The sequence below is a fragment of the Magnolia sinica genome, chromosome 1 (assembly GCF_029962835.1).
Source record: "Magnolia sinica isolate HGM2019 chromosome 1, MsV1, whole genome shotgun sequence".
NCBI classification, from domain to species: domain Eukaryota; kingdom Viridiplantae; phylum Streptophyta; class Magnoliopsida; order Magnoliales; family Magnoliaceae; genus Magnolia; species Magnolia sinica.
In genome coordinates, this window is record NC_080573.1 from 134,042,109 (window position 1) to 134,068,395 (window position 26,287).

The 26,287-nt window shown below is 41.8% G+C and overlaps 1 protein-coding gene and 1 long non-coding RNA gene across 6 annotated transcripts in view; one reads left to right on the forward strand and one right to left on the reverse strand.

Moving 5' to 3' along the window:
• Positions 1-1,725: 1,725 nt before the first annotated feature.
• On the forward strand, positions 1,726-5,052 carry LOC131218718 (uncharacterized). 3 transcript variants are annotated; one of them, XR_009157808.1, is made up of 3 exons: positions 1,726-2,271; positions 3,019-3,077; positions 4,394-4,705. It is a non-coding gene; the product is annotated as an uncharacterized LOC131218718 (long non-coding RNA). The 3 variants fall into 3 exon arrangements; XR_009157807.1 differs by lacking the exon at positions 4,394-4,705 and adding an exon at positions 4,712-4,985 and having other exon boundaries at positions 1,729-2,271; positions 3,019-3,067; XR_009157806.1 differs by lacking the exon at positions 4,394-4,705 and adding an exon at positions 4,992-5,052 and having other exon boundaries at positions 1,730-2,271; positions 3,019-3,067.
• Positions 5,053-18,822: 13,770 nt separating this feature from the next.
• LOC131218666 (Bowman-Birk type proteinase inhibitor C-II-like) overlaps positions 18,823-26,287 on the reverse strand; it is an 80,020-nt gene continuing 72,555 nt past the window's right edge. The window contains exons 1-2 of one of the 3 annotated variants that reach the window (XR_009157804.1): positions 20,462-20,977; positions 18,823-19,263 (exon numbers count right to left, since the gene is read on the reverse strand). Coding sequence is in view for 1 of the 3 variants with exons in the window: in XM_058213352.1 (XP_058069335.1) it covers positions 19,055-19,263 (209 nt within the window). In the remaining 2 variants the exon portion in view is untranslated. Of the gene's footprint in view, positions 19,264-20,455; positions 20,978-26,287 lie in introns of those variants that run through there. The other 2 variants (XR_009157803.1, XM_058213352.1) reach the window with 2 other exon arrangements.

Sequence of the window (26,287 nt, forward strand, 5' to 3'; positions counted from 1 at the left end):
AAGCGCAAGAGAAGTGGCAAGGAAGGCCACTAACACCAACACCACCAAATTCGCACCACTCCTTTCCATCTCTACCATTCATTCCTCTCTCTCATTCTCTCCTCTCTGTTTCTGTAGGTTCAACATGGCACGTGTAGGTTCGGCTTTTTTATCCTTTTCATGCACAAATAGATTACGTGGCAAGTCATCTAGGAAGATAAATGATGAGGCGATTTGCCCAAGACAAAAGCTCACGTGGGTCTCGCTACCAAGTTGCCTGGGCGGGCCCAAAATTCCAGCCCAAACCTGACCTGGGCGGTTACCCAATGCCCTTGTTGTATTTGATGTCTTAAATCTAATCAGATTTTGCGCAAATTTTTTCGCAAAATTGTGAAAGCGCAGGATTTATTTCCGATTTTGTTTGGGATTCGTTCTACAACTATATATATGGGTGTAAATGGGATTGGAATGTATTCTAAGGGATTCTAAGGCTTTCTAAAAAGGTTCTAAGCTTTCCAAAATTGTGAAGCAAGGGAGAGATTTGAGGATTGCTCAAGTCTGGTAAGTCCTTTCTCTTTGTAATTTTTGCTTTTGGGGATTGTTTTGTGGAATCACACAGAGATGGATCTAGGATAGCAATCCAAGAGCACCAAGCAAACACAAGAGAACAAAAAGATTTAATGTGGAAAACCCTTTTGGAAAAAAATTATGGCACAAAGCGACAGAAATCCACTATGAAAGCATAAATTACAAAGAGAAAAGACTTACTCGATTCAAACAAGCTTGAATCTCACCCTTGCTACACCCTTTGCAACCCTAGAACCTCTTCTAGAAACCCTTTGGAATACTTTAGAAAGTCTTAGGATTGTTTTAGAATGGCCCTAGGAACTCCTATTTATAGTTTACGAAACTCCACTTTCGCACCGACTTGAAATAGTCCAGAAACCGCCTCAAATTTACGCAGTCTGCGCACAGTCTGCGTAACCTTCAACTAGTCGAAGCAGGGCTTGGGTTAGTCGAAGGGCACCTTCGACTGGTCGAAGATCTCGGAAATTCCAAATACATTATTGTTGAACTTCGAGCCGAACTTTCTCAGGGCTAGTCGAACTCTTCAGATGTCTTCAATTTTTAAACGTGTAGCTTCTTGACCTCTTTTCTTATTTCTGCATCACATCATAGCTTCAATCAATACTTCTTGTGCACAGTCCGTTTTCCTTTTATGCCATCGCCAAGCCGCAGAAGTTGCACAGAACTTGAACTTCTCTGTAGGAGCGACCTTGGTGAGCATGTCTGCTGGATTCACGCTGGTGTGAATCTTCTCCAGTGTTACGCCTCATTCCTCAAGCACCTGTCAGATAAAGTGGTGACAAACATCAATGTGTTTAGTACGTGAGTGATAAATAGAATTTTTAGCCAAATTCATAGCACTCTCATTGTCACAATTAACCGGCACAACCTCCTGCTAAAGCTCCAACTGATTTATCATGCCACTTAACAAAACACCTTCCTTAAACGCTTCTGTCACTGCCATGTATTCTGCTTCGGTCGTGGAAAGAGCCACCACGGACTGAAGCTTTGACATCCAACTAATTGCTCTACCCGCTAGTATGAACGAGTAACCTGAAGTTAACTTTCTGGAATCTACACCACCTGCATAGTTTGAATCCACATACCCTACCAACTTTGTCCCTGTCTTCTCAAAAGTTAAGACGTAGTCTTTTATACCTCGAATGTGCCTCATTTCTATGTATGAGGTGAGCGCACTCCACTAATTGAAACCTTGCTTATAAGTGCACTTGAAACCTCATTCAAAGCACACTCTTTTTTCTTTTTCTTTTTCTTTTTTATTTATTTGTTTATAAATCACGATAGCTCTTGTAAGTCACAATAGGCAGGTCCAATATTCAGCAAGAACTTTGGTGTGTACCTATTTTCATAGAGTTCTCTGATTTAGTTTTTTCTTTGTTTCATATTCAGAATTGTATTTGTTTTGTATTGTGAATCACATCATATACCTTTCTTGCAGCTCTGCCAATGAAACACTAAGCACTTTGAATTTTGATAATTTATGAAATTTATGGGGAAATTTTCACGAAGTTTGAAGGAATTTTGAAACTTTGCTTTGATACCTATGTTTGCAGTTTCTCCAAAATTATGGCATTAATATCTGCACAAGGGAGCAGAAATTTGAACTAACCTGATTAAGGCAAATCAAAGCTGAAATTTGAGATGAGGTCATACCAAGAAATGGTTGTGAGATCAAAAGTCCAACATGAAGAAATCAAGGAAGAGGTAACATCAGAACCCTGCAAGCTAAGTAATGTCACTATGTTGTAACCAATGCTCAAGAACTTTATGATTGATTCAGGAGATTGGTTTCCTTGGTTTGGCCGGAATGTGATTGCCAAGTTGAGAATCTGGTCAAATTTCAGTGTACAAAAAAAAAAAAAAGAGCTTTCAGTGTACATTTTAAAAAATATCAGTGAAAAATGGCCTTTACCTTTAAAAAATATATACATACATATTTGTTTCTCCGAACTTTTTTATATTTTTATTTTTGTCAATTTTGATAACAATGGTTGTAACTGGTCTGGTCTGGGCTTGGCTTTCCATTTGATTTTATAATTTATGGGTCTCTAGTTATCTTAGATATCAAAGCCCATGATAGACTTGGGCCTCAGGTGCAAAAATTTGGGTGTTGGGTATGGGCTTCCACTAGTCCATAGTTGAAGTGGTCCAAAATGGCAATAAAGCACATTTTTAATAGCCTTAAACCCTTTCTTTTTTCTAATTCTGAGCATGCCTGCAGTCCAATGACTGCTATGGCAAATGTCTATTGAAATGTTTACCTGCATCTATATCTCGCATTCTTCTATTTCTATTTGTTGATCTGGGGCAATATAAGTCCTATAACTCAAAATCAGCTTTTCTTTAAATTATCAAGTTAGCTTTTATCTTGTTTATTTCATGCAGTATTGGGACTGAGCTTACACTAGGTGTCCTGCATTAGCTGATAGATGGTGTGTTTATGCTTCACAGGTATCCATATGGTCATGAGGAACTTGCTGTTTGTGAGGACATTGGTCAGGTAATTTTCTGTAGAAATTGCATGAAATTTTGAGAGGCTGTTGAGATCTTATCATGGTTCCATGGTATCTGTTTATTCTAGAGGAATTTCAATCTTTGCTGAAATCATCTGCAAGTTGTTGTGGTCTTGTATCAAGCTAGAACAGAGAGGTCTTTTACTCGCTATTGCATTTATGCACATTCTGTTAGTTGTCAATCTGTTGTTAATTTGCTTTAAAGGCAGAGAAGTTCAAGAACACTTTTGGATGCATCCACAACTTGTTACCAGTTTCCATTGAATAGATGAAGTTGTAATGCTCAAAGGATTTTTTTTTTTAATTTTTATTTTTATTTTTATTTTTTTTGTTATTTAATGTAGGTGCTTGACAAACATGGAGTGACTCTTTCATGCAAATGTTCTGCAACAGAAGATGGTGGAAAACTTGAGCTTTGTAAGGCAAGTATTACGCCTTCCTCTAATCAATTTTGACTGTCTATTTTCATGCTAGTTGTCTGAAATGTGGGATATATTACAGGAGAAAAATGATGCCTGAATTCTGAACTTTGGCATGCATGCGCTGGCCCTCTTGTGTCTTTGCCTGCTGTTGGAAGCTGTGTGGTTTATTTCCCACAGGGTCATAGCGAGTATTTCATGTATTGGATTGTGGGTAAGAATTACTGCCATGCATGTATTTCATGTTCAATTCGTCAATTCTTCACCCTCAACTTCTCTTGAAAGAGTTTGCACTGAATTATAATCATTAATTTGATGTCTGGCTGTGTAGGTTCTCAAAGAAAGTAATTCTTGGCTGGAAGCAACTAATGAATATCTTTGTAGGGAGCTCCATGAATACCACATCAAATGTCCTCTGCTTGAGAAATGGGTGGAACCATCACTTGAGAAATCACAGGCTCAAATGTCCTCTGCTTCAGCATGCAAATCACACACATTCCAGCTCAAGTTGAAAGAAGCGATGTGGGTTCCACATCTGTTCAGAGTCAGTGTGGCACAAACTGAGTACATGCATGAGAAAAGGCAGAGGATCATAGTCATGAGCCAGGCCCCAGTTGATTTATCTTATGTTAGAAATGATAGTGTATAAATGGTTCATTTATCTTATGGGCCACAATGTTAGAAATGAATGATAGCCCAGAAACTTACCCATTAGATGAGTAGTCTAGCATGGTATGTGCACCATGGAACCTTCAGATGGACATTTGTGTAATATATCTTCTTCAAATGACCAAATGCATGCAAGTCTTCTGTTCTTCTTACCTTTGTGGTTAAAAACTATATTTTTGTGGTTTTTAGATGAGGTTTTATGACTTGGTGACCAAGCAGGATTAGATGCTTAAGCAAGTTTCTTTCCCTTCTTCACACTACTGTCTAGGAAACCGTAGGTGTTTTGCCACATTGGAGAGCTGCAATGGAATCATATTATGAGAAGATCCTGTAAGTTTCAACATTTCTCGATGTGTATTGGACTATTGATGCGCTTAACTTGTAAAGAGTGGGATCAATGATTTATGCTACTTTTCTAGATCTAACTTTTTAGATTTTTGAGAAAAAATGGTTTTTCTTTGTTTGTTTGTTTCTGTGTAATACTAATAACAATTCAAGGGGATTGCAGATTATGGCAATAATGGATTTCTCTCTCTTCCACAGGACTGTGGGGAAAAGGTTAATCTCTTTGATTGCTTTGGCTTTGAACTTGGATGAAAGCTTCTTTGAGCAAGTTGGTGCACCCATGGGATTTATCCGTCTTCTACACTATCCAGGTCTCCTAGCATATTCAAACAACAAAAATATAGTAACTGTCTTGTGAATTGCTGAATCTTATGCAATGTCAAAGAATTGGCAGTCTGTGTATAATCATTTTTACAAGAAGATACTAATAGGTTGGTGATAGGGTTGCTTCTGATATTTTGGTTTTGGTATTCTACAGGTCTGTAGGGAAAAGGATTAGGTACCTCATGCCAACGGGTAAGTGCATTCATATACAAGTTAGCTATCTAAATAAAATTTATAATTTTAAATCTCAACCTTGTGTGTACATATTTTTTTTCTTCTATGCAATGATAAAACGTCCACAAATTGTTAGGAAAATTTCCATTGTCTTTTCTATAGATGCCGATTAGGTCAGATCCACATTGTTTCATGGAGGTTAGATAAGCATGAATGTGGGTATAAGTTAGCCCATCTACACCAACTTCCTAGCTAGCGGGCGTGAGATCCAAGATGTTGATAAGGTGGCATACAGTGTAGAGATATCTGGCATAAAAATCAGGCTTGTACAATTATCATGTGGACCATCCTTATTTTGAGTCAGGGAACTTAGAAGATCAGACAATTGATGAACGTCTTGGATCTTGAGCCTTCTATTGGACTTTTATTTTCTTTGATGAACGTCTTGGGAAAATTCATTTTCCTTTTTATTTTCTTTTGAAAACTTTACTGTAGAAGGGTTCTTTTTAATAAGAGTGAGGATAGTATGGATTGAAGGCAACGGAATTTGGGCAAGGTGGGTGAGATCCCTCAATGTGAGAGCTACTGTGATGTATGTGGCTTATATCCAAGTGATCCATACATTTCGAAAACTCATTTTAGAACATGATAAAAAAATGAAGCAGATCCAGTTCTCAGGTGACCATTAAAAACTTCTCGTGGGTCATTAAAGTTCTAGATCAAGCTCATATTTGTATTGTCTCTTCATCCAGATCTTTGTGACCTTATCAAAAGGTTGAATGAAAAATAACATTTGGGTGGCATATGAGGCTTTTAATGGTGAGGATTCAATCCGACTGTTTCATTTGGTATGGTCCACCTAAGATTTGGCTTGGGTTATATTTTTTGGATCATGCTTTAAAATGAGCTGTCAAAATGGATAGACAGTGTGGATGTAAGGAAAATCCATCCAAGTGGCCCCATGGGGATCCACCAAAACCGGGCCCATAGAATTCCTACACTATCGCTTCTCATCGGGTCCACGTCATTCACTATGATACCAGCTCACTGAACATGCCAAATCTCTCTCTGGACAGATCAGGTAGTACATAACCCAACTTTTAACGTGTGGAACCTCTTTGGCCCACTGTGATTTATGTGTTAGATACACACCATCCATCAAATTTTTTCATATCAATTTATAGTGTGAGCCTAAAAATGAGGTACATCCAAAGCTCCAGTGGACTACACTACAGAGAGCAGTGGAGGTTGAATAAACTAGTGTTGGAACCTTCATAGGATTGACCTTTAGGTTTATTTGCAGTCTTAGAATCCTCTGTAGCTCAAAAAAGATTTCAATAATAGGCATCCAATTCCTACCGTTTCCTATAGTTTGGTCCACTTTAGCCTTCTATTTGACTTTTATTTTCCTCATAATCAAATACATCATGGTGGACTCCCTAAATTTAACATGTCAAGAAAAGTCGGTTACTTGCCCAGCAAACTCTCCAGAGAATAATACCAAAAGCTTGTAGAGCATCTTTGGACCCATCACAATATGTGGCGAATGTAAATCGTTCATTCATTTTTTCATATCATGTTAGGGCTTGAGACAAAATTGGAGGTAAATCCAAGGCTCAAGTAAGCCGCACTGCACTGCGGGAAATAGTGGGTACTGGATACCTACCATTGAAAACTTCTCGAGTCACAAAAGACTCTAATCAAGTTGATATTTGCCTTTTCCTTTTAACCGGGCTTGTGTTACCTTATGAATAGGTTAGATGGCAAATAAACCTCGTAGTGCACCTTGGGAAGATTTCAACGGTAGTCATTCAATCTCCATTACTTTCTGTGGTGTGGTCCACCTAAGCTTTTGATGTGCCTCAATTTTGGGCTCATGTTCTAAAATGATCTAGAAAAATGATGGACGGTATGGATCTAATGCATAAATCATGATGGGGCCGAGATATGTTCCACACGATAAAAGTTTAAGTTGTGTGAGAGAAAATTAGTGTGCGTTGTGAGCTGGTGTAATGGGCGATGACAGACTAATGAGAAGCAACGGCACGTAATTTTCCTGTGCCTACGTCATAAACATCCGTACTCAATAGTCGAAAGTTAGGTTATGGCATTTTGCCAAGGAAGGCCAATGTTGGAAACTTCACAAAAATAGCGCGAAACACAATCCATTCACAGGCGGAGTGGGTGATAGGGCAGCTTGGGTGCATTTGGTACCCTTTTCACGATAACAAACGCCCAAAGTCTAATATTGTTAGTTAGTGGGCTCACTAGCCAAGTACAAATCCAATACTATTAAATACGTCAGCTGGGCCACATCCAAGTCCTACACTACACCTGATACAATTAGTCATCAGGACAAAAAAACACATGACAAACCACAATCCCAGTGTCCAGCTAGAGCCTGGTCCAGTTAGCCTTAACTGGGCCCTTGTTCTGTAAGCCTAAAGCCCTGGCATGTCCCCTGCGCTGCCCAGTCTGAAACGACCCTGCCTATAGGCCCTGCAGTAGCGTTGCTAGGAAAATATTAAATATCAAGAGTCTTGAAATTTAGTGCAATCAAATATTTTATTATTATTATTTTTTTAATCCTTTACTTGGGTCAGAGTCCATCTTATAACTGGTTGAGTCATTGAAACAGGACTCAGATCCGTGTGTTTTTAAACCCCACATATTGGTGGATGGAAACAGATTGCAGGTGTCTTTAAATAGATTGGGGGCTCACCAATAAGCCGGATCACAATATCTAACCCTTAGGTAGATCTAGACCGTTGATCAATTCAACCCACCTTAAAGAGTCTTACATGAAATGCTCAACACATTCCACACTTGGCATCAATATGCAATCCAATCCATTCACCTGACGTACCTCATCAACATGAAAATTTTGTTTTTATCTATAAACCGCTTAATTCCAAAACTTAATTGGGCCACACCATGTGAATATAGAGGTTTTAATTAAGTATACTTTTAATAAGATGGCTCGCCTAAAGTGTTGAATTAACTTGTGTTTTGAGATAAGGGCAAAAGAAGGTGGTGTACCAAATGGATGGTGTTGATTTCATGCAGGTTAAGTGAATTCCCCACATTAAAGAAAATAATGCTAGTAAGCCTTTTTCCACGTGCATATAAAATCCAAAAAAGATAAGACTTGCCAGCCCTAACAGAGGTCACAGGTTATAGCTCATGTTTTTAAAACTCAGGTGAGTACTGATTTGATACATATGACTAGTTCAAAACAACTCAGATTCAATCCAGTCAATCCCAGCCCATCCAACATCAGCCTATCCATTCATCAAGAGGGCTACAAAAATAGGAAATAGTAACACTGGCGTGTTATCCAGTAATAACACTGCCTATTACAGAGAACCGTTCATCCCAGACGAAGCATCATCCTAAGATACTTTTTATTTATTTATACATATATATAGGAGAGATCGGTGCGATGATCCTTGTTACTTCTCAATGCCTGTGGTCTTGCAAGTATTGGCACAGCTGTTCTTGACTACCGTACAGCCGCATGTAGGCCATGCGGACCTGTCGCAAATGCAAGGACTCCCGCAGGGGGCGGGGCAGCTCCCTTTCTGCACATAGGTGCAATAGCATTTCCGTGGGAAGAGAGGGCAGATGCATTCGTTGCAGCATGGCTCATCTTTACCACCGTCAACTGAAAATGCATTAACATCGTAAACTGTTATTATTTTACCATTATCATCATTACCACTAACCGTGATAATTTCTGGTGTGGATGGTGTGGATTTCAGCAAGTAAATCTGGTTTTTGGGTATTGATCACATGCTTTCAAATTCATTAGTAACTACCACGTGTTGGGTCCCACCTATCCAGCCTGTCCATTAGATGAGCCCCACCATCCAATAACCCTTTCATCTAATGTGCCACAACATTCTGAAATTCAGGTGGGCCAAGCCACCTAAATATACAGGTTTTATGGGTGATTCTACATTGCTCCCTGTGGTGTATCCCACCTTTTGTATAAGTTTAATTCTTGGATATTGTACAGTGAACTTGAGGAGGCACAAAAGATACATGGTTTGGATTGTGAGATAGCTTGAATGCATGGTCATCATTCTGGTTGATCTACTCGTGGCACACTCAGCGACTCCAGTCAGCTGGTTTGAACCCAGGTCAAGGCAGGAACCGCTGGAATCGTGGCTGAGCCGGTCCAACATGGCCAGAAGCCTATCGGCTGCAGCACCCACTACTAGGAATATTCGGTCCAATTTAACCCGAAGTGGGTTGCTTGGTGGCACGACTCTGTGGGGTCACCATGATGTATGTGTTAGATCCATGCCATCCATCCACTTTTCTTGATCATTTTAGGGCATGAGCCCAAAAGTGAGGCAGATCCAAGGCTAAAGTGATGTAACGTGATGCAGGGATGGATCTGATGAGGTTGATCACCCTCTTCCTCAAGGGGATAATCACTCTGAATCCACGAGCTTCTTTGGATCTATGGAATCCACGATAATTAAAAAAAAAAAAAAAAATAGAAATAAATTCTAAGAAATTCGAAAATTTATATATATAGTGGAATGCTCACATGCACGGACTAGGAACGAACTTTTTTGAGAACTCATCATATCTGATGAGTCTCGAAAATCTGAACGGTCCACATGAAGTAGAACCTCATGATACCCCCTAGTACCAATTTTTACTTTGAACCAAAACTTCCGTGGGCCATAAAAATGCAAACAGTTTCTTCCCTTGATTTGAATTTCTCTTTTCTATGGCCCACCAGAATCTTAGATCAAGGTGAAAATTTACCTCCTATGGTTTCATGGGATTCTGTATCTTATGGACCGTTCGGATTCGACACCCATGACATGTGTGCAAAGGTGCACATGTGCGCAGGTGAGCATGCCTCTCTCTCTCTCTCTCTCTCTCTCTCTCTCTCTATATATATATATATATATATATATATATAGATGTTGCTGCAAAAATCTGGTCGTCCCTCCTCAGCCGTCGAGTGCCTGCACAGGAAGAAGACAAAGGAGACCCTGCTAGAGCAGGGGACCCTCCGATGCCAAAGTCAGGCCAGGAATCTGGGTCGTATTATATTGAGGGAGTTCGGGAGAGAGGTTTTTTGTGTACCTTTCATCCTTAGAGTCGCTCCTATTTATATGAGAAGGAGGATCCCGCCGTATGCGGATTCTTTCCCGATATTTTGGAGATTTGATTTAGATGGTGTTTTGTTTACGGATACTTCCCGATCCCGAGATTTTCGGGACCGGGGATCCTTCTACAAGATTCTTGGGACGGTGTTTAAGATTACGCCGTCTCTCCTTTGCTTGGCTCGGCCTCAATAGATTCGTAATCTCGGCTGGCTTACATAGGAGACTTTTTGACTATTACCGGACAAAACTGGGTCGGTTCAGGACCGATGTTTTCCTTCTATCCGATAGCCGATACTGCAACCAACCATACATGGGTTGTTTTAATAATCGGTCAGGTGGCTTTCTGATTTGGGACTTTTAATAGGTCTCTTTAGACATTGTTGCCTCGTTAACAGAGTTAACTTGATGTGCCCTATACTCGCCTAAGGCTCTCGACTCTCCACTTCGGTCGGGATTCATTTTCGACAAATTCGAACAAGTCTCTCCTTTGGCTTTATCTTGCTCGACCAAACTGTTGGCTCGGATCTTTCAGTCGGTTTTAATAGAGTTAGTCCATAAAATAACCGAGTCTCCGGACTTATCATATTATTTTCCTCAACAATAAGCCCCCTACTCCTTGTGTCAGTTATATCGGCACCAAGGAGTATTGTATTGCAGACCGAGGTTATGATGAGGTATTTATTGCTTCTTGTGTCGTTCTTGACGTGCGACGGATCATTACTCGAGGTCGCACGAGCGAATAGCCATCAAGTCATTTCGTCCGCTTATGAGCGCCAAACACGTGGCGGAGACGTTACTTGCATCAGTCTGCGTGCGCCACGTGTCGGGTGGGGGAGTCGAAATAGGCGTCGATTTGACTCCTCCTTAAATACTGCTACCACGTGGCTCGGCTATAAAAGGAGGAGCGGGATCGACTTTCGCACTTTCGTCTGCCCAATTCATTTTCCTCTCCCATTCTCCTCTCTCTTCTCAGCCGTGTTTGTGGTCTACCATTCTTCTCCGTCCTTGCCTTCTTCCCTCCTCCTCAACTGTGTGCTTATCGTCTTTCCGGTGAGTCTTATCTTTCCCCATTTTTCTTTTCGACGTTCAGTGACTATGCATCCTTTAAATCCTCAGGAGGAGATTTCTGGTGATGAGGGCGAAACGAAGCATTTTTGGAATGTTTCGAAATCGCCTTCCTTACTGGCGAAGATGGCGATGAGTGTCAATGAGTCTTTCCAGCTCACCGCTAGGATGTCCAGTAGGACCCCGGCGGAACGCCCTACCCCGGAGGGCCCCTCTATCTTGAGACATGCCCCGGGCAGACCCACCCCCTTTTCCCCAGGGGATGACTTAGAGGAAGAGGAGGAAGAATTAGGAACCTTTGAGTCGGCTCTTCCTAGGAGACCGATGAGGGCCGAGTTTGGGGGAACCGCTGAGTCAGTCCCTCTACGGAGATCGGCTCGATTTGCTGAGTCGGCAGCTGAAGAAGGAGAGGCTGTCGAGAGTGAGGAGGTCGGAGATGAACAAAAGGGGCCGGTTCCCTCAGTTTTGACTAAGATGGGCTTAAATAGGACCCGTATAAGGTATCATGTCCCTGATTCAGTAATTCTTCAATTTTCGCTTCTGAATGAATTGCTCGACCATCCCCCTCCTGGGATGGTCGTAATTTTTCAAGTCATCATGCAATGTGGCTTGTGTCTACCCTTACAAACTATTGTTCTGAATTTTCTTTCCCGGCTCAGAATTGCTTCCAGGCAGATAGTCCTAAATGGGTGGAGGAACTTGTTTGGATGTGCAATGTTGTGGGCTGAGGCTGAACAGCCCCCATTGACTGTAGACGAATTCCTCTATCTATACCAAGTTCGGCCGAATACTTCGCAGCCCGGCTGGTATTTTTTGAGTGCTTGGCGAAACAAGGGTGGTTCTTTGATAACCGACCCTCCTACCTCTAACAAACACTGGAGAGAGGTGGTTTTAAGCATGAGGTCGCTTGGAAATTGCCAAGCCTGGGCTATTCGAATCCCTCGTTCCTCGGGTGTTCTCTAAAGTAGGTGATTCGGCACGCCTTTTTCCTGGTCTTTTTTTTCTAAACTCCTCTTAAGTCTAACTGAAAGTCTTCCGCAGATATCTCCAAGAGAAAGCCGAAGCTAGCAGTCAACGCATTAGCTCGGATCAGAGACCTATAAACGTTGAGCCCTGAAGACAGGTCTTGGAAGTCCCTCTTACAGCAGGAGCGTCTTCTTCTCTCGGGCGTGGACTCGTCCGTAACAGGTAACTCTGAATTACTCAGGCACATCCTTTTTGAATTTTTCTGATTCCGCGTTTTATTTGCAATAGAAATGGCCGAAGCTCGACCCCTCTTGAGGTCGTCGAAGTTAAAGGCTCCCCCTAGGTCAATCCTTCTGTCGGAGCCTCGGCCCCCAAAGAAGGCTAAGACTGCTCCCTTGCTCGAGAAGCCTTCTGCCCCAGTCGCCACTACCTCGGCCGTCCCGCCCGTCGTCGATCTTTCTGACCCTGAAGAGAAGGTGGAGGACGTTCCTGTCGAGTCCCGAGCGACTCTCGAGCAAGCACAGGTCGCCGAACGAGTCTCGGGGCGAAGAGAGGAGCAGAGAGGGGAGAGTTCAAGGGAGGAGTCGCTCCGCAGGAGCATCGGGCCGTGGCAGATATGGTGCCTTGGGCTGTTTCTGCCAGGAGTGAAAGGGAATTCGCTTCCATCTTCGAAGCTCCTGGGAGTCGGATACTCTTCCATGATGCAAAGGTTTTGCTCCGGGTGGGGTTTCAAATTTTATTCTCTAGCTCTTTGTCTCTTTCAGCTTTAATCGGACTTAGTAATATTTTTTATTATTATGCAGCTTGCTCCTTGCCTACTGAGAGCCAGCGTAGACCTGACAGAGGCTGAGAAGGCTCAGAAAAATGTGATAGACATCGAAGCGGCTCAGAGACGGGCAGCAGAGGCAGAAGCCCAATTTGAAATCGCCTCGACTAGGGTCGGCCGCTTAACTAGCGAGTTGAGCTTGGCTCGGAAGGCGACTGAAGATGCTAGAGCTGAATGTACTCGAATCGCTCAGCTGCTAAAAGGGGCTGCTGATGAGAGTCGGCAACTTAAACTGGCTCGTGACGCCTCCGAGGATAAGCTAAACCGGGTGAAGGCCGATACAAAAACGACGCTCGAGGTGGCCAAGAAAGAGGCGGGAGAGAAGGCTGTAAAAGACTTCCTTGAGTCTTCGGAGTTTGAGGACGAGAGAGATCGCCTATATGCGAGCGGCTACCAAGCTTGCATCCAAGTGGTGAAGTAATTTTTTTCCAACCTTAACCTCTCAAAATTTGAGGATGGGCCTCCCGAGGATCCAGCGACTGAAGCGGCTGAGCCTGACGATGTTGCAGGTGGTACCAGGGTCGAGCCTGAAGCGGTTCAGCTTCCAGAGGTCATTCCGAATGACCCTTGAGAGCCCTGGAACTCGATTTTTGGTACCATCATCGGCTCCATTTTTAGCACTAACACCAGCTTTGCTGGGAACTCAGTTTTTAGTACCATCATCAGCTCCATTTGTGGCACTAACATCGGCTCCGGACAAGCTCGAGAATAGCATTAACCGAAGAAGACATTCGCACGTTGTGGCTGATCTTTCTTTTGCCCCTTTCTAGTCTAACAATGTATTGCCGAAGTAAGATATAACTCGATGTAACATACCGATAAATGAATATGATCAGTTTCATTTTATTCATTTTTTACTCAGTTTACATGCCTATTTTTCCTGAGTCTCTTTCATTGCTTTAGGGGTAATAGGTTTTCAGATGCTCGGCGTTCCACGGGTGAGATAGTAGTCATCCAATTAGGTCTTCCAACTGATATGTCCCTGGTCGAATAGTGGCTGAGACAATATAGGGCCCTTCCCAGTTCGGTCCCAGTGTTCCTGAGCCGACTTCCTTAGTATTAAGGAATGTCTTTCGGAGAACCATGTCTCCCACTTGAAAACGTCTGACCTTTACTCGGGCGTTATAGAACCGAGTAACCCACTGTTGCCGAGCTCTCGTAAGTTGTCGAGCTCTTTCTCTTCGTTCGTCCACAAGATCGAGTCCGAGTGCTAGGAGTTGTTCATTATCCTCTTCGTTAAACGAACTGACTCGGGCTGAAGGCAACCCGATCTCGACCGGGGTGACAGCTTCTGAGCCATAAGCAAGGGAGAAAGGAGTTTCGCTCGTAACAGTTCGTGCTGTAGTTCGATATGCCCACAATATTTTCAGGAGTTCTTCAGCCCACGTTCCCTTAGTTCGATCGAGCTTAGTCCGAAGGTGGTGTTTGATGATATTGTTGATTGCCTCAATCTGCCCGTTCGTTTGAGTATGGTGGGGCGATGAGTACACGTTTCTGATCCCAAGGTTGCCACACATTTAACGAAAGCTATTATTGTCGAACTGCTTTCCGTTGTTGGTAACAATGGTCTGGGGTATTCCAAACCGATAGACAATGTTCTTCCACACGAAATCAATGATCTTCTGTTCGGTTATTTTCGACAATGGCTCAGCCTCGGCCCATTTCGTGAAGTAATCCACGGCCACGACAGCGAACTTGGTCTGGCCTCTTCCCACTGGGAGTGGCCCTCTGATGTCGATTCTCCATTGTTCGAAGGGCCAAGGACTGGTTGTAGGTGTCAGCGCTTCTGGAGGTCGTCTCGGAAAAACTGCGAATCTCTGACATCAGGCTCCTCGTCAATGTGTTTCGTATCCGTTATGATACGCCTATAAAGGCCGATATGTATAGGTAACGGCCATAACCGTTATGTGATACAGGGATGAAACAGGGCAGTTGATATTTTGGAACCATATCTGCCGTTACAATGGCCATACAAGCCGTTACAGGGCATAATGACCGTTACCCCTATCAAGGTTGAAAAACAACCACTTTTTTATTTCTATTTAAATCCATTTTTCTCTTCTTCTTGTTTTTCTTTTTTGCTTTTTTTTTTCCTCTTTTTTTTTTTTTTTCTAAAAACTCTCATAGATCATTTTATAATAAATTTTGATCACTCTTACTATATTTTTTAAGATAAAAAATATAAATGGAAGTAATTTGAGCGAATAGAAGCTCTGAGGGCCTTTTTTTTCAAAAAAAAATAAAATTGAAAAAGTAGTATTTATGACTTTTTTATGATTTATAGTTCTAATGCTTGATTGTGATTTGTAAACATTAGAGACATAATCCTATTCACAAATTCACTAGACAGCTCGATACAACACTCTCGCCAAAGAGTGGACCGTTACACCACAATAAACACACCAAATAGCCCCTTAAGGCTTTCCCAATCCAAACATGACTTGATTCATGTTGCAAATGATAGGCGTTTGCCTAAGAATTTTGATGGTGCGAAGTGATTGCTAAGTTGATTGGTTGAGTGGTCTACTAACATTGCACCCAAGTGACAGTGGATCCAAAGATGATCGTTGGGTGAAGCAACAGTTATTTCGATCAGTTTGAAATTGATTATAATGTGCATTGAATAGTAGGAAATGCCATCAACAAGAATCTATAAGGGTCTCTTGGATGTTTATATGAGTCAGGTCCAGATGTAGGTTTTTCCACATGTGCCAACACAATTCTATGCAAAACTGTTTTTTTTGCAATTTAGCTTTCTTTGTCAAAATTTTTTCATTCATTTTTTAGGGTTTTTATTTTCAAAAAAGTCACTTATACTTTTCCCGATAGAGCAACAATTGCCCGCTTTCTACAAGCTCTTTCCGCACCACATACCTTTCAAACAGTTAGCTATATAGGTGCTCGCTAGTCACTATCATTAACTATTACTTACATATATGCTTTTCATATTATATTTTTAAAATACCAACATTACCGCTCATAAAAACCCACCAACCTCACCCACCTCACCGTATGACCATAAGAAAACCTACTCTCGTTTTCTCTTAGTCTTCCCTCTCTCCTTTTGGTGGTACGTGGGGTACTATGAAGACCTCCCTCGCACGAGTACAGCGATGCCCTCACTTTCTTAGCTTTAGTATTGATTTATTGGTTTAAGCAGAATATGTTATTGACTCAGTTTTAAAAATGCATTTAATTCGAATTTACCACTAGTTAAATAAAGCTTAAAATTTATGGCCAGCTAAAAACTGTAGAATCGCTTAAGAGTCGGGAAATCTCATGATTCTCTAACTCAAGTGTGCGACCATAAATTCTGAGTAAGGGCCTCGATGACGGAAAAGGAAGGGATTAAGCATTCGTTTATACCTGCATAATGTGTGGTCTCCACTTCACAAGATTTTATTATTTTTTAAAATTTTAGTAGAGTTTTGGTATATATTTTTATATTTGATCGTGCTTCGAATAACCCATAAGGGTTGGGTAAGCGAAAATAAGAGAAATGAAACTATTTAACCTTACCTTGCAAAGCTAAGTCGTCCCATGTAGATAAATACAATGAAAATGCAGTGAATAAAATAAAAATGTGAATTAACTTTACGTCGTAGATCACCAGGTAAACAAATAAAGTAAAATGCAATAAACAAAATAAAAGATAAATGGTGGCGCTCATGTGGCACAACAACACATGCATAATGCTTTAGGATAGATGGTTGTTAATGCCGCATACGTTGGGGACAATGACATAGAATGGGTGGACAATGAACTAGAAAACGAGAATGATGGTCAGGGATGGTTAATATCCTTTTATAAAGCGCCACACATGATGGTCACATGTACCACATGTACGAAGAGAGTGGTAGACATCCAAAGAGGAAACAACTATTGATGAAGCTGTCATAAAGAGAAAGGAAAAAAATAACATAGATGAGAAAAGGAACCATTGATGAAGCCGTCATAAAGAGTAAGGAAAAAAAAAAAAGATGAGAAAAGGAAGAAATCCCACATTGAAATTGAATCGATTCAATCTCATCTCTACCTAACTGGGTGAAAATCTAAACTCCGATTATTTTGGAGGTTTAGGAAATGTGCAAAAAGAAAGAGGAGAGAAAAATAGTTTGAGAAGGAGAAAGAGAATAAGAGTTTGAGATTTTTTATTTTTTATTTTTAATTAGCTTGTTAGTGCAAACAATGTCAGCTCACACTTCACTGTTAGCCAGCTCCGGTCAGGAATCGATACTAAGACCTCAGTGTTGAAACGAGGTATCTTTCACTCAAGCTACCACTTGAGCCGTGGATTTGGGTGTGAGTTTGAGAATTTGAAAAGGTTACGATAGAGTTGTACATGAACAAAGTTAGCTTGGTTTACTCACTTGACTCAGCTAAAAAAAACTAATCTCGATTGACTTGAAACTAGATTTGAGCTGGGTCTCATTTTATTGAGCTCAATTTATATATATATCAAGTAGAGTACGAGTTGACTTTTTTTTTTTTTAGCTTGTTAGCACACCCCACTGTTAGTTCACACTTCACTGTTAGCCACCCCCACTAGGGATTGATACCAAGAACGCAGTGTTGAAATGAGGTATCTTTCACTCAGTCTACCACTTGAGCTATGGATCAGGGTGTAGTATGAGTTGACTTAAGCTTGATTTAAATCAACTCGAAACTCAGCCCAATTCGACTAGGTTCGGTCGCCCTCAACTCAACAAATTACCTTAAAAATTCAGTTTGACTAGGTTATTTTTGAATTTAAGACAATAAATAGTTGAATTTGAAAAAGAAGTACACAGCTAGGCCACAAGTGCTAATGGCTGGTAGGATGCATAGCCATATGTACGGAGAAGTTAAGCAAAAGTCTACATATATATAGAGCTTTTCTTTACGACAGGTGACTGTATGTATCCACATGCACACGTAGAGTTATTGCACGCGTGGTGTGCAAATGATTCTATCCAAACTATTCAGTGGTGTGGTCCCCATTTATAAAGTTGATCAATGTGGAATAAAATAAACACCGAAACATATACTACTAATTTATGCATCATATAAGCATTCCTGCATTGATTTGTTCCTATCTAAACTGGCCCACAAATTGAATGGTTGGGATTGCTCTGTGTACATTTAAATGTGTATAGGGCATATGCGTTACATATGGAGAATCATGATGAACCCGAGGAATCATGGAACTTCATTCGAACTTTCAAAATTCTTATTGAAAGATGTATGAAGCAACATCAAAATCGAATGAAAAATAATCCTTCGACAGTATGCTTGTCAGAAGAACTTGGATGCAGGAGATGATGATCCTACTCTGGCTTACGATAGATGGGGCGATACAGGTGAGATTTAATGTAGATCCAACTTTCTATTCACTCGTGAGGATTTGGGCAGTCTGGAAGGGACTACCATTGAGCGTTCCAGCAAAGTTTGTCCATCAACAGCTGAATGTTTCAACCTGATTTGATTCATGGTCGCAACTGCTGGCCAAAGCTATTGGCCGAACCGAGCTGAGTTAAGTAGTACAGCTCAAAGACTGTGCTGAGCTGAACTTGAGCTGAGGTAGGCTGCCTGCGGTACCCAGCCGGGCTGTGTCAAGCTTGACTTAGTTTGGCTCGTGTACAGCGGTCCACAGTCGTACTTGGACTTGTGGTCCATCTTTATCCAGGCCCAAATTAATGCTCTCATGGTGCATTCGGTGTGACTTTTATAGGATGAGTTTTTGTTACTGATGAATGGCGTGTATTTCACGCAGGTTATGTTGTTTTCCCGACATTAGAGAAAATGATCCCAATAGATATACATAAAACCCATAAAAGATAAGATTGGTCCGCTCCAATGGACATTAATAGCTCATGCATTTAAGACTCGGTGGAACAAGCTTGTACAAATCATACGGTCAAGATCGCACACACAACAAACGCATAAAGCAACAACGAGACTGATGTATCATCCAATAATAACAAAGTTCATTTCAGCCCAAGTATCATCCTAAGACACTTTTCATTTATTTAGGCATATATATAAGAGAGACCAGTACGGCGGTCTACCTCTGCGTTAGTTCACAGAGCCCGTAGCCGTGCAAGGCTTGTCACAGTGGTCCTTAATGTCGAAACATTGGCATTGAGGGGGAATGGACCAGTTGCAAAGGCAACTCTTGCATGAGGGGTAGCAGTAGCTCTTCACGTCGAAGCATTGGCATTGTGGTGGGTTGGATAGATTGCAGAGGCATCGGTCACAGCATGGCCCACCTTCGTCGCTATCAACTGCAAAGCATTAGTAATGTCGGGTTATTATTTACTATTATCATCATTACCACTAATCAAACTATCTTATCTTCAAGTGTAATACACGAGAAAGTAAATGTGGGTTTTGGGGATTAATCACATGCTTTGGAACGCATTAGTAATTACTGGATGTTTTGGAGCTGTGTTGGGCCCCACAAAAAGGTGCGACTGGCGTCCAGCCTGTCCATTAGATGAGCCTCTACACAGCGCACATCCATGCCGAGGTTCTCACATGTGGGAGCGGGTGTATGGGGCCGTACTATACGCTGTTCTCAGGACACCGTTGACTCGCTGGGCATAACAGAAAAAACGAGGCACGTGTGCGACGTGGGGCCGCCTATGGACTTTAGAAACCGACCCGGATTGGGTGGTGTGCCACACACCACCGACCAAGTGGTGTGTTGATGTGGCAAAGTTCTGTAGGCCCTACCAATTTTACCTTATATATCCAGGAATTGAGACAAAAAAAAATATGGGAGATCCAACGCTCAAGTGTACCACACCATGGAGAGCAATAGGAACAATGACACCCATCATTAAAGCCTTCTTAGCACACACCACACCATGATGTTTATTTGTCATCCAACCTGTTCATAAGGTCACCGAGACATTGACTAAAGGAAAACACAATTATCAGCTTTATCTAAAACTTCCGTGGCCTCTACAAACTTTTCAATGGTAGGTGTTCAATCCCCACTGTTTTCTGTTGTGTGGTACACTTTGAACTTTGGATCTGCCTATTTTCATGATTGTTCCCTAAAATAATCTCACAAAAAGGATAAACGGTGTGGATATAACACATACATCATGGTGGGGCCCACGGGACTTTGCCACGTCAAAACACCACCGACACACCAGGCAATCGGCGTCCGCTGGAAACTTAAAACAAAGCTAGGCAAAGAACCTAGAAACGTTCCATAGGAAGGGGCTTAACCAAAAGCTATAAGATGGTTAGGGACGTTCAATCCGCCAACGGGAACAGCCATATCTGATGAACCCGGCGATCCTACACGTTTTCCACGTGTATGATGAGGATGGAAGCTCTATACTACCTCCAAGCTCGCGTGAAGATACAAGGAAAGTGGTGGCAAAGAGAGCCACGATCAACACCACGCTCAAAGCTTTCTTCTCTATTCCTCCGATTTTAAGAAAACAGCAAAACTCCGCTTACCCTTACCTCTGCTATAGCCCCGACTTCTTTCTCTGCCCTTCATCTCACATTCATCTCCTATTTATTCGTGAGAGAACGGTGGAGAGGATCAATTGAAAAGTAACACGTCTTGCCGGCTTTTTTTTCCTTTTCTTTTAAATTTGTTTAGGCAATCACGGGCTACTCTTTCCTACGCTGCAGAGTCACGGACTACAAACGGCAGACACGAACGTACCACGTTTCGAATGTGGAAAGTGGCTATGAGAATCCAATAGCTAACATGGACTCGGCTTCGGTAGTGACACCTCCAGTACCGGACTTGGTACTGATGGGTGCGGGAAATGCTAGCTCCATGGGCCCTACCATGATGTATGTGTCTTATCCATGCCGTCTATCCATTTTTCCAACTAGTCATGAGCCCAAATGAGGCAGATCTAAATCTCGGGTGGAGCACACCACAGGAAATAGTGGTGATTGAACTCTCACCATTGAAAATTTCCTAGGGCCCACTATATAATGTTTATTTTCCACCGAACTTATTGATTAGGTCACACAGACCTGGATGATGAGAAAACACAAATATCAGCTTGACCCAAAACACTAGTGGCCCCAGGAAGTCTTTAATGGTTGACATTCAATCACCACTATTTCTTATGGTTTGGTCCATCAGAGATTTAGATCTACCTCATTTTTAGGCTCACGCCCTAACATAATTTGAAAATATTGATGGTCGGAGTGGAAAAAACACATACATCATGGTTAGGCCCCCGTACGTTTTTCTAGCACCAACCAGCCCCGATGGGTCATTACCGAATTCGAGTTCGCCCAACCCCGCATTATCGTGGGTAAGCTGTACCTACAGCTGACGCAGCACCATGCTGTTGGTTTTTAAGCTTTATTTTCTTTCAAAACTTACATTTAAAACTATTCCCAAACGTGCCTTTTCAATCTTGAAAATTATTTCCTATTAAAAGTTGAATATAAAAAGCCGGCTAGTTGATGGCGCATAAGGCTAAGGTTTGCGATTTCATTGGTCACTGATCAAGACACGCCAGCCATATTGGTGGTACACCAGCCAATCCCCTTAAATGAAAGCATGCCAAAAGCTCAAGTGGACCCACCACGGGAAACAGTGTCACCGAGAGGGATTCTCCCCCTACCACCAGCCAATGGCTGGTGGTGGGTGGGTGATCTGTGGGACCCACCACCACCATGATGTATATGTTTCAACCATTTCGTTTATCTATTTTTATAGATTACTTTATGATATGAGACCAAAAATGAGGTATATCCCAATCTCAAGTGGACCACTTTAAATAGTGTTGAATGAATGTACACCACTAAAAACTTTTTGGGAATGTAAAAGTTTTGGATCAAGATGATCTTTGTTTTCTTCCCTTCGTCTATGTCTGTATGACTTAATCAACAGATTGGATGTCTAATCAACAATACAGTGAGCCTAAGGGGGATTTTAATGGTGGATATCCAATCACGATTGTTTTCCTATGGTGTGGTCCACCTGAGTTTTATATCCCTCTAATTTTTGGGATCAAGCCCTAAAATGATCTGTAAAAATGGATGAACGGAATGAATGAAACACATACATCATGGTGGGGCCCACAGAGCACAGACCACCAGCTCTTAGTAGGGGTGTACATCAAGTTGAACCGACACGAGCTGGCCTCAGCTCGACTTGGCTTGGCCACTACTTGAACTCGGCTCGAACTTGGCTCAGCTTGGTCCTTGAGCATGACTGGCCAGATCGAGCCAGTTCAAGCCGAGTTCACCTTCAAAAATCTCATTGTATGTAAAACAATAATAGTGGTTTTATAGGTATTTTCTAAAACACCTTTTGAACGACATAAAAAATAATAATAAAAAAAAAGATATTTGTTTCACATATATATCTTCCTTGCCATCGGCCACACTTCGTTGAGTCATTTCATCAAACCCTTGGTGAGCAACATCAATATTAAAGTAACGGAGTCACTGAACTGGTTCGATCCAAGTTCAATTTAAGTTGGGTTTGATCTGAGTCGAGTTGAGCTGAGCCAGCTCAATCTCGGCTCGAACTTATTTTCGAGCTAAAAAAATCAGCTTAACTTGGCTCGATCTCAACTTCAAACTGAGTCGAAACAATCTATTTCGAGTCAAGTCAAGCGAGCTGAGCTAGCACGGTTCGTGTACACCCCTAGCCAATCCGTTTCCGTTGTTAACTATGCAATCCACGTTCTTTCATCTCTTTCCCACAAGACTTAGTCTCTTCATTTGTTTTCTAGGCAATTATTGATTTCTAAACAATTACGTACCATCACGTTTGGAATGTGGAAAGTGTATTAGATTTCAATGGACAAGCATGAGCCGCACTGTAAGAGTGTGTCGTCACTTTTAGCTAATTGAGACTGGAATATACAGCTGGCCTGACCATGCCAGGCCGAAGTGGATTGCATGCTGAGTAACTGGCTGGAGCTCATCATGATTTATTTATTTTATCCACTCTGTCCATCCATTTTATCACATAAATTTAGGGCTTTAGCTTAAAAATGAAGCATATCCAAAGCTCAACCACACCTCAGGAAACAGTGTGAATTTAATGTTCACTGTTGAAAATTTTTTGAGGGCCACAAACGTTTTGAATCAATTTAATATTTGTTTTTTCCTTTCATCCATATATGAAGTGATCTAATGAACAGTTTAGGTAATAAACATCAGTGTGGCCCTAGGAGTGTTTCAACCGAGGAAATCATTATCCCCACATAAGCATGACCTGGTAGTGTGTGGCCACTCTCAGCCAATTAGGATGGGAATTTACAGCTGGCATGACCTGCAAGCACACATTCGTACCAAGGTTCTCACGTGTTAGAGGATCCAATCAATATATCTCAATGTAGTGGTAAGGAGCCCAGGTGACTGTTAACTCGCTGGGCATGACAGAAAAAATAAAAATAAAAATAAAAATAAAGGAACGTGTGCGACGAATGGACGGTTAGAAACTTAAAACAGGAGTGAGCAGAAACGTCCCACATGAACGTGGCTGAACCAAAAGACATAAGACGGTTAGGCAGTTCAATCCGCCAATGGGAATCGCCAGATCTTATGGACCCAGCGTTCCTACCTGCTTGCCACGTGTATGGTGAGGATGAAAGCACCATATTACCTCCAGCAGTAAATGCATTGAACAAATCCACGCGAGCTTGAAGCTCAAGGAAAGAAGTGGCAAGGAGAGTCACCATTAACACAACGCTCAAACCATTCTTCTCCATTCCTACCACCGTTTGCTGAAACTCTTATGTCTCTTATATTCCCGACTTCTTTCCTGCCCTTCATCTCCCATTTATACACGAGGTAACGGTCAATGAGACCAATTGAAAAGTAACACGTGTATTCCTTCTCTCTTTTTCTTTCAAAGCTTATTTTTAGGCAATCACGTGCCACCTTTATCCTACGCTCAAGAGGCATTGGATAAGAACCGCAATTGCGAGCAGTAAGATACTTATCAACTATCACGTGGAAAGTGTGTATGAGATTTCATAGGCCGACATGGATTTTTTTGAAAGCCTTTAGCAAGAAGTTACTTTGGATGCACATTATCCTAAAATTACCTCGCAAAATGGATGGACGAGGTGGGATTTCTCAAAAGAATCTCGGTGGGCCCAACCAGCATCCTTGCGCAGGAAGGATGCGGATTAGCCACTAAACACAACAGTAGCAAGTCATTTACTGAAGTGACGTCATCATGTTCTCTAGGCTGTACTATGATATACCGCACCATCCATCCATATAACAGGTCAACTGGGACCGCGACCCATATAACAGGATAACTACGACCCATATAAAAGGACAACTGCGATCCATGCAACTTAGACCCATATAACAAGACAACGAAGACCCATATAACATGACAATTACGATCCATACAACTGCGACCCATTTGGGTTGTAGTTTGCATGGGTCATAGTTGTCGTGTTATATGAGTCGTGGTTGTCATGTTATATGGATCGTGGTTTTCATCGTGTTCAATTCTTTTTCTACCAAACCATTGGTACCATATCTTAAGGCCCACAATGGGGGTGATCCAATCCATCCACCTTGTCGGTCAACTCGGCGTGGGCCCAAAAAGTCCTAACTTGGGCAATGTCCACATTTAACAAACATCACAGTGAGCATGGAAACTTTCAACAGTCACCATTATTTTCTATTTTGTGGGCCATAAAATCACTGAATTTGGCTGATATTGGGGTTTTAGCCCTAAAATGACATGACAAAAAGGATGAGCGGAATGGATTATACACATACATGAGTGTGGGCCCATTTGGGTTATGGTTTGCATAGGTCGTAGTTGCTATGTTATATGGGTCGTGGTTGTCATGTTGTATGGACCGTGGTTTTGAACGTGTTCACGTCCTTTTCTACCAAACCATTGGTACCATAGCTTAAGGCCCACAATGGGATGATCTATTATGTCCACCTTGTCGGCCTTCTCCACGTAGGTTTAAAAAAGTCCTGACTTGGGCAGTGTCCACTTCTAATAAGCATCATAGTGAGCCTGAAAAGTTTCAATAGTGGGTTCCATTGTCACCATTATTTTCTATTATGTGACCCATATAAGCTCTGGATCAGGCTGATATCTGGGCCCTAGCCCTAAAATGACATGGCAAAAATAATGGGTGGCACGGATTAGACACGTACATCAATGTGGGCCCCATGAGCTTGGTCCTTGCCCGCATGCAAAAAAGGGATTCCGTACACATCACTTTGTTGGCATTAAATGTGACGTAACTTCCTCTTCTCTAGAAAACCATACAACTACTGAAACAAGGACAATGGCATTTTGGTCCAAGTAATTTTCGAAAGCATGTCAGAAGGCCCTTCTTGTAATATATGGAATGACCTAATTTTCTAGGTAATTTGCCCAAACTTTGAGGCGAGTATGGTCAATTTCTTACCTTATTTTTAGGCAATCACATGCCACCTTTATCCTTCAAGAGGCATTGTGTAAGAACCACAATTGCGAGCAGTAAGATATTTATCAATTATCAAGTGGAAAGTGTATATGAGATTCCATTGGCGGACACGGATATCCTTGAAAGCCTTTTGCAGGTAGTTCCTTGGTTGCACATCCCCAAATTAGCTCGCAAAACGGATGGAGGAGGTGGGATTTCTCAAAAGAATCTTGGGTTGCACAGGAAGGATGTGGATTAGCTACTGAACACGACAGTAGCAAGTTAGCTACTGAAGTGACGTCATTATATTCTTTGGGCCCTACTATGATATATGTGTTATATCTGTACCATCCATCCACTTTTAGAGATCATTTTAGTTAATGTTCCAAAGAATGAGGTAGATCCAAAGTTCAAGCAGACCCCACCACAGAAAAAAGTAGAGACAGTGACCCACCATTGAAACCTTCCTAGGGCATACCATGATGTTTATGTGAGATCCAAATCGTTTAAAAGTTATCAAAGACATGGACTAAGGGAAAACACAAATATCAGCTTGATCGAAAACTTTTTGTGGCCGAAAGATGTTTTTAATGGTAGACGTTCGATCTCCACTGTTTTCTATGGTGGGTCTACTTGACATTTTAACCTGCTTAATTGTTTCCATCATGATCTAAAATGATCTTTCCAAACGTATGGACGGTGTGGATATAATACATACTTTATTGTGGGCCCCACAAAACATGGTGACGTAACTTCAGTAGCGAGACTCCTACTGTCGAGTTCAGTAGCTAATCCACGTCCCGCAGGAAACGAATTGGCAACTCCCCCTGCCACCCGCCCATGGCTGGTGGTGGGTGCTCCGTGGGATCAACCATGATGTACCCTACATCTATTTTTTTTAGATCATTTT